The following is a 9,087-nucleotide window of genomic DNA, read 5'->3' on the forward strand; positions in this document are numbered from 1 at the left end:
AAAGATACCAAAGGGACGTTGAATCTCATAATTAATTAAAAAAAAAAAAAAACAACTGACAAAGCCATGGTTAAAAAAGAAGCAGACACAGACAAACAGACAAACAACACTTAACACAACATAGAAAAATAAAGATTGAGACACACGAACCCCACCAAAAACTGGGGGTGATCTCAGGTGCTCCGGAAGGATAAGCATATCCAATAAGAGGTGCACAATGGTTCAAGTCTACGAAGTCTCATTCATGTTTTTTTTAACCATTTCATTGTCTTCTCTTCTCTTGGTATACAGTTTCAGCGTCATTTGATATTGAAGATTACGTCAACATTAATATATTACCTTTACAATAGCTTCACTGAGGAGTTACATTTCAGCGGAGGAAATGTATTTATATGTATCTTTGTGAATCTTTGGGATCACGACAGATCAACCAATCAGCTGAATTTCAAGTATTGGAATTGTGTATAATTAACGCTGTTTTTGCATACTTAATAGGATAAAAATGTAATGCTGTTAGTATACATAAAACAGGCAATAACTCTCGTTACTCCTGGGAAAAGTGCCGGGATTTTGCAACCTAAATGGGTAATTTAAAATTAATATTTTTGTTTCGTCGAACTTTTACCTTACGTTCATGGTTCATATGCCAATGTTGGATTTCTTTGAATTGGTCTGTTTTTCAGATACTTTAGGATAGTCAAACTATGTATGGCGTATTTAATAATTGTAGGGTGTACCAATCTGTCCGGCATGTGTCATTTTACCTTGACATCATTTCATGGTTCATTTTTTTCTATGAGGTTTGTTTCTGAGAAAATTTTAGCAATATGCTAACGGAATTCGATGTTAGGAATGATTGTAAAGCCTACATGTCTGTGTGAAAGGGTTTAGTTCGACTTTAATGCATTACATTTATCACTTACATGTTAATTTAAAGTAATGCTTGAAGAAAAAAATCTTTTTTGTATTATCAACATAAATTAAAATGAGAATATTAGAACAGGCGACAAATATAAGTGTGTCCACTCTTGTTGCTTTTCGGTCAATTCCTGCAAATTGATATATATATATATAGCTATTAAAACCAGGTTAGCGATTCAGGCTCCTATGAGTAAAGTTAGATTACCGGAAATCGTTAAAGTGTGACCTTATCTTGGCCTCAATTTCACAGCCCAATAACAGAGATTCATCGAATGAGCGATTTAGACACCTAGTATATTGTTTAATTATATAACAATTTGTACATTATGGAATGTATTAGGCTGTCGTCATCACGGTCTGTGGCATAACGATAACTGTTTTGTTATATATTTATATGTCTTTATCAAATTGATTGCTGTTTTACTTACAGCGGCAAATAACAAATAATTTTCATAACGATAATATTATAAGTTTACTTAATTCTTCACTATTGAAAACAGAAATGTGGGTTGGTTAACAATTTTCCAAAATAAACTGATTTCTGATAGAATAATAAAAGTCGATACCCATGAATTCATATATATCTCGAACATTTTCACACGTTGATGAGAAATAAACTAAAATCAATAATCAAAAACCTAGCAAAACACAGCTTTCATAAACACTTTTTTTTCAAAATAGTAAAGGTTTATGATTCGTATCTCAAGGGAGAACAGAAGTAAGCATACAAAATAGTGTTTTTGCTTCCTGTGGTGTGTCCACGACGTTGAAATCATCCAGATTCACACTTGTAATTTGCTGGATGAATTGACAGAACTCTTCTGAACAGCCTCTGGGCAGCATTGGTTTGGTGTAGAGCCTAGTAATGTCATCAAAGATACTTTCGTCACATGGTATGTCATAGGAATAGTCGACAGCGTCATAAAGTAGTGGCTGGTTGTACATAACATCCGGGACGCCATAGTTTTGATCAACTTGACGTTGTGACCGAATTCTATGACTATTCCACATATTTTTGAAAATATCTAAATGTTGTTGTATAACTGGCAGGAAACAAAAACGTACACACTCTAGATGAACTGGATTTGTGTTATTGAGCTCTCCGTTATCTATCATGTCTTTAAACATATTTCTCCAGAATGTGGTGAAGTAAGGACACAGAAAACTCCACAGCATCTCAATCCTTTGATTCCCAGTTGATCGCCCCTCAGAAAAACTTCTGTACCCTGACATGTTATCATTGTGAACTGCACGTAACGCTATTTGTATCGACCTTATAATAACGTTCTCCGTACCAGCATCTGACCGAACCAATCGTGGAACACGCTTGGATTGTCTAAGGAATTCTACAAAATTAAGCGCAACATTACGTGGGTTTTTATTCGTATGACTTGCAGTTAGCCAAATGATTTTTCGAGAAAAGCCATCGATTGCTCCATGCACTGATATTCCAAAGGGTTTGAGTTTATCATATCCATCTATGTGAATACAAAAATTTGGTCCTAGATTACAATATCTTCTTCGCACAAGTCGACGTCGAGATCTTGCAACTACACCATCATAATGTATAGCTTTCAGTGCAATTCTCACCGTTTCCTGAGTAGCATTGATGCCACAGCAAGAATTAAGTATTTTCCACATTGCTCTATATCCAATATTAGAGTATCCTTGTTTGTGCAGTTGAATTATCTTTTGAACGATATTAATCAATGGACTCTCTGCACCATATCTTCTCAGTCGAAGTCTTTTCATCATTCTGTAGACTGTCTTAACACTAACAAATTTATTATGAACGAAAAGTAAAAATCCAGCTATTTCTTTAGCCGTATATGAAGAAGTAAAATAATAAGCAACTAACTCATCCGTTGAAGCAGTGTCACCTGGGTAACGCAAAGGATTTACAGTGTCAGCCATTTTATAATATGTTCTGAAAAAAAAAGTAAACGGTTATATACTTCAAAAGCAAAATCGTAACTAAAACATGCTTATAATGAGGCAAGCATGTTGGAGGTCACAGATTGAGAATAAAGCCAGTTTTAAGTTCAACTTTTCATTCTATTTAAATTAGGGGTTCATATTGTATTGTACATTTCATGATGACTTTTTGTTGACGCAACTGCACGTACTTAAATACTTTCGTTATGACCTTGTTAATTTATCAGTTCCTTCTACATTACTATTTTCTGAATATGTTGCAGATCTCGCAAATTCACAACTTTTTTTGCAGAAAACAAAATATGAGCCAACGAACATGGAAGTTACCTTTTTGGTTTATTTACAAATTCAGCAAACATATCTACATACATCTTACAAACATATAGAAAAAATCCCTGAAGTTTAATACTACCAGTAAATGCAGTTGTAACTAATAAAGGAGAAACAATATCTTGAAAATCTGAATTTTAGATTATCATTCCCAATCCTACTCTGAGCAGCACTTTCATAATTTATTTCACGCTTTCAAAAATTGCCGTGAATTCTTTCAAACAATGCATTTTTGTTAATAAAATTAAAAAAATAAGAGATTTCCTCTCTCCAAATTTGATGCAACACATTTAAGATATATGCACTATACACATATATATCTTTATCGTAGTGACCACAGATAAATACCCATATAAAAATATTTTCAAATAATTTGAACTTCGACAATTAAAAAAAAATATAAATGCAAAAAATGATATTTGATTCATATCATATGATTTTAGTATTTTGGTAAACATAAAAATATTGTTTGAACCATTCAAGTATCTGTATTTGCAGTTTTAGGACAAAACGACCAGCACTAAATGCTAGGATTTGAAGTAAGAACATAGGGTTGATACGTTTTAAAAGATAAACTTGTATCAACTGGTGCAAGAAGATATGTGTCTAAAAACGTCATAAAAAACATATTTTTCTACTTGAACCGAGTAGTGGCGTAGTTTTACTTATTTGTTGTCAAAATATGTCTATACACTGTACATATATAAACTTAAAGTTCATACCCTATATATGCGACAATATATAACTTAAAATACAGTCAGCTTCAATTGTCTTTCAATTGAAAGCTGTTGATTTACATACTGAACAGCTTGATCTATGTCAAACTGTGAAAAGAATGAAACATGTAAAAATCTAAGTTGCTCACATGATGATACAATCAAACAAATATCAGTAAACATAAAATAAATTTGGCATGCATAAAAAATGACAAGAAATTTGAAATTTCGAGACAAATCTGCAATGGTTGCAGCAGTAACCTTAGTGAATGAAATATAAAGGTGTCTCAGTTGTGAAGCATGTGACAATATTACTACTTGGTTATCATTTATTGATGTCCCACTTATATCAAGGGTGGTTAAATTTCGCAAGGACATTACAAATGCAAGATTGTTTAGCGGTGTTTCTGCTACATACAATTCTTGAATAGTAGGAGTAAGCTTTAGCATCAATTTGGTAAATCTGTGTGACCCAAAAGTAATATTTTGGTTACTTAGATTGAGACATACAAGCTGATTATTTTTCACGATCATTTCCATCATTGCAATGTCTATAGTATAGGAATCGTCAAATTCTACAATAGTCCACAAGCTTTGCATTTTTCGCACAACATCCTTTAGACCTCTGCATATTTTACAGACTGTATAAAGTAACTCCGACACAGGAATATAACTAAGTACCATTATCACTAATTCTTCAGGAAGGTCTAATAGACTAGCTGAAAATATTAAACAAGTGAATTATTGCAAACACCTATATTTTATAAATGTCATACTTATTTTTTCAAGAATCTAATATACTTTTATTCTATATGTACGAGTGCTCAGGTGAAGACCGAAGAGCGTTGTTTTGTTATATTTGCCATTTTATAAATTAAAACAAAATTAAAATGTATCAATAGCTTCAAAAGTTATAGATATATTTTGACATTTTAACTGAGTTTACAAATGGAAAATATAACATAATAAAACCTCCAATGATGTTGACTTGAGTCTTTTTGTCGCTGTTTTTAAAAGAAGTAGAAGCTAGATATCTGCACTGAAATATATATCAAGCCACTCAGTGACTCACATAAAGTTTCAAGACACTTTATGTTAAAAAACTCCAATGATTGGAGACCATGGTTCAAAGGTAAATTACTCAGAAATGAGTATGCAACATTCACCAATTTAGATATTGATAAATTAATTATGTATATTTTTCATGTTAATTAATTTTACTAATATTCCACGTTTGATATGGAAACAAGGTATGGGATACCCATAATTGCCACGTTTATTGCAAGCCGTTCACGTCAAAACTCAGTATGTTTAAACCATTTTTCGAAAAATTTACACACTGAGAATTAGAAAGAAAATTACTGAGATGAAATAAACTGAAAAACACATCCTGAAAATTGAAAATTACACAATGAGATTTGTGCGCACTTTTTCTGCGCACAGATCTAATTTGCATATCTAATCTGTATCTATTACAATCTTAAACAACTAGGAGACAGAACTCGCTTTTAATTTGTAGCCTGAGTTCATGGCTCAAATTGTTATTTCGATTAAGTTTATGTCATCAGCAGTCCAAGGTCTGTTTAAGTTACGATTAGTAAAGATGTGAAGAATTTCCCTAAATCTCCTGTATCTTTAATTGACATTATTAGGAAACTCGAGAGTTCTAATGCATCTGTATGTATTTAAAACTTTAAAAACAGGTTTAATCCACAATTTTTTACATTATAAAATGCCTGTACCAAGTCAGGAATATGACAGTTGCTCTCCATTCGTTTGATGTGTTTGAGCCATCCCCTTGTTTTTGCCATGTGATAATAAGGACTTTCTCTTTAGAATTGTCCTTGGAATTCGGATTTTTTGTTATTTTACTTTTTACAACTTGCACACAACATGTACATAAATCTCATTGTGTAATTTTTGAAGTCTCAGTGTGTAATTTTCAAAGCTCACTGTGTGTTATTTATATTTTTGTAATCTCAGTGCGTCTTTTTGATATCTCAATGTGTATGTTTTTATTCTTAGTGTGTGTTTTCAGGTTTTTTAATCTGTGTTTTTTTTTAATTCTCAGTGTGTTAATTTTTCGAAAAATGTTTTAAACATAGTTTTGACGAGAACTGCTTGCCATATACGATGATATAACGTTACCACATCTCTGTTCATACACATATTATACTTACAGTAATTGCAAGGGATCTCTAAGCTGACCTGTAAAATACAAGAACAGATCAAAAGATTTAATCACATTATAAAGTGCCATAGTTTGTCAGCTTGGCGTGTGACATCAAATTTCCCTCATTTTTTAAACTAGCTTATAATACAGACATTACAGCAATCGGACTTGAGTATGTACAGGTTCAAACAAAATCTTTTGTTAGCAACCTTGCTAGCTGAAGCGTAAAGTCGTTATTAGCTTATAAGGTTTACCTTTATTACCCTTATTTTGAAGTAGTTTAGTCCAAAAGACGATAAATTGATTAGTCCACTCTCAAATTAGGGTAGTAAAGGTAAACCTAAGAACGATGTTACGCTTCAGCTAGCAAGAAAGGTAATCAAAGTTTTTGATTGAACGTACATAGTCAAATCCGATGGCTGTAATGTTCAACATGATTAGACAGTCATTTATTTATTCCTGGTATGGCGGACTAAAACAGCTTATTTTTAATACGAAGTTAACAATACGTCATGTCAGTATTTATTGTAAAAAAAATATGGAAAATAAGGATAGATCATAGAGGGAAATTTTTGTTTACTAAATTTGAGAATGGAAATTGGGAATGTGCTAAAGAGACAACAACCTGACTAAAGAACAGAAAACAGTTGACAAAATTTGTCGTCTTTGTACTGTTTATTGCACACACAAAAACATTGCGGTAGGGGCTTTGCCCATTGTTAAAGGCCGTACGGTGACCTATAATAGTTGTTAATTTCTGTGTCATTTGGTCTCTTGTGAAGAGTTGTCTCATTGGCAATTACACCACATCTTCTTTTTTATATTAACCGAACAATTATAATTAATCTGCCCCGTCATTTTTTCAGTACTGCACGAGATTTTTTTTCTCGCTGAACACTTCGAAGTAACAAGAGTCACAAGAACAGTCATTGGAACTTTATATAGGGGGAGGGGGTCTATATAGTTCAAATGAACTCGTAGTGACTCAGTATTAAAACATCAAAGGATCTTATTTTGCCGCAACTGTGAATTAAAAAAATCAGAACTCGACTGGCTCTCTCCAACGTAAATTTCGTGACACCCTATGTTAATTTATAGTTAAACCTGATTATTTTATGAGGCGACCATTTTACTTTCACAGCTGGAGAAAAAGGGTTGTGTTTTTTTTTGCATCAAAAACAAAATTCCCCTAACGTGTGTATACTACGGCAGACACGTGGAAAAGCCTTTTTATAGAAGTTTTTTTACAACAATAACTTAATGATTGATTGATTGATTGTTGTTTGTTTAACGCCACATGAGCACAACAAGGCTATATCGCGGCGAGATATCATTTAATAAATTGTTTCTTATCTTACCTCCATTTGCTTGAAATAAAATGCTCAAATGTGATGGCGACCTGATCCTTCCAAAATCAAAATGAAAATGAACAGGTTAAAATCGTGCCATATTTATCTCGATTTAGCTGAAAACTTTCCCGTTGCTCGCCTTAATTTAAAACAATTTGTTGCTTTATAAAACAATATATCGAAGAAAAAAAGGCAATTTATTATTATTGCATGATATTTTTATTGACTTATGAATTAATCTTAAAATGTTTTCTCGTTTTGATAATTTGTCGCGTTATTTAAAACGATTTATTTTTATGGCGATAAAAAACAAATCGGCTAAATGCCTTGTTAGGCATTTTGTCGAAAAAAATAAATCGCAGTAATAAGAAAAAAAAGGCAATTTATTATTATTGCATGATATTTTTATTGACTTATAAATTAATCGTAATTTTTTTTCTCGTTTTGATAATATGTCGCGTTATTTAAAACGATTTATTTTTAAGGCGATAAAAAACAAAGCGCCTAAATGCCTTGTTAGGCATTTTGTCGAAAAAAATAAATCGCAGTAATGAGAAATAAAGCATTTTCTCGCTAAAAGTTATATCGCCATCTTGGATTATAAGTATTAAAACGAGGGTAATATACGCTTCCGTAGATATCAAATCGAGATCTCGGTTTATTATATTGTTATCTCGGTTTAATATATCGTTATCTCAAGAAAACGAAACTGGTATATCGAGATCTCGGATTATTATATCGTTATCTCGATTTATTATATCGTTATCTCGATAAAACGAAACTGTTATATCGATCTCGGAGTATTATATCGTTATCTCGATTTATTAAAACGAGATCTCGGATTATTAAATCGTTATCTCGGTTAAATATATCGAGATCTCGATTAAAATATATCGTTATCTCGATAAAACGAATCTGTATTTCTGAATTCGTCATTTTGATGTTATCTTACAAATATTCAAATTAATATCAGAAACAAAAATTCAAAGCACTCTTTAAAAATTTTAACTGAATTCATTCATTTATTTAGTTTCGGAGAATAAACTAGTGGATTTCCCTAACTATTATTAACCGAAATTCCTTGGTTCAATGTATGGAAAACCTGAATACCAAAACATATACATAAATATTAAGATGCTCAACGTTATCTTTTTTATTTTCACGTTACCTTTGCTGTTCTTCATCCCATATATATATATATATAACATGTCCATTGTGCCGCAATGACCATTAGAGGGGTTACGGAGGACCTAAATGCCAAAATACGCGTGAAAATTAAGAAATAGCTTATTTTGAATAATGGAATGGATATTTTGAATAATGGAATGGACTGCTGCGACCCTTTTGCCCCTAATTACATACATACCTTATACCTCATTCGAAGGCTTATTTATAGAGAACAAAAGACATATAGTCAATATGTTCCGCAACGCATATTAGAGGAGTAACACAGACCTTCGGCCACTTTATACACTACTTGAAAGCTTATAGAAAGAGAGATAAAATGGTATATTAATAAGCTTTCGAATGAGGTATAATGTATATTTGGAATTAGGGGCTAAAGGGTTATATCTATAAATATGGAATGAGAACAGCATAGGTAACGTGAAAATAAAAATCTATAACGTATTTTAATATTTATATATATGTTTTGGTATTCAGG

The 9,087-nt window shown here is 32.1% G+C and overlaps 1 protein-coding gene across 5 annotated transcripts; it reads right to left on the reverse strand.

Moving 5' to 3' along the window:
* Window positions 1-1,402: 1,402 nt before the first annotated feature.
* Window positions 1,403-8,050, reverse strand: LOC139516697 (uncharacterized). 5 transcript variants are annotated; one of them, XM_071306954.1, is made up of 3 exons: window positions 7,434-8,044; window positions 6,083-6,110; window positions 1,403-4,621 (listed from the first exon to the last, which is right to left on the reverse strand). In XM_071306954.1, exon 3 carries the CDS (start codon window positions 2,833-2,835, stop codon window positions 1,624-1,626), a length of 1,212 nt encoding a protein of 403 aa, XP_071163055.1. In that variant the 5' UTR covers window positions 2,836-4,621; window positions 6,083-6,110; window positions 7,434-8,044; the 3' UTR covers window positions 1,403-1,623. The 5 variants fall into 5 exon arrangements, with proteins under 5 accessions (XP_071163055.1, XP_071163058.1, XP_071163056.1 ...); XM_071306957.1 differs by having other exon boundaries at window positions 1,403-2,848; window positions 4,584-4,617; window positions 6,083-8,044; XM_071306955.1 differs by having other exon boundaries at window positions 1,403-2,848; window positions 4,584-4,621; window positions 6,083-8,044.
* Window positions 8,051-9,087: the final 1,037 nt, after the last annotated feature.

This window comes from Mytilus edulis, chromosome 3 (genome assembly GCF_963676685.1).
Source record: "Mytilus edulis chromosome 3, xbMytEdul2.2, whole genome shotgun sequence".
In the NCBI taxonomy this organism is placed as follows: domain Eukaryota; kingdom Metazoa; phylum Mollusca; class Bivalvia; order Mytilida; family Mytilidae; genus Mytilus; species Mytilus edulis.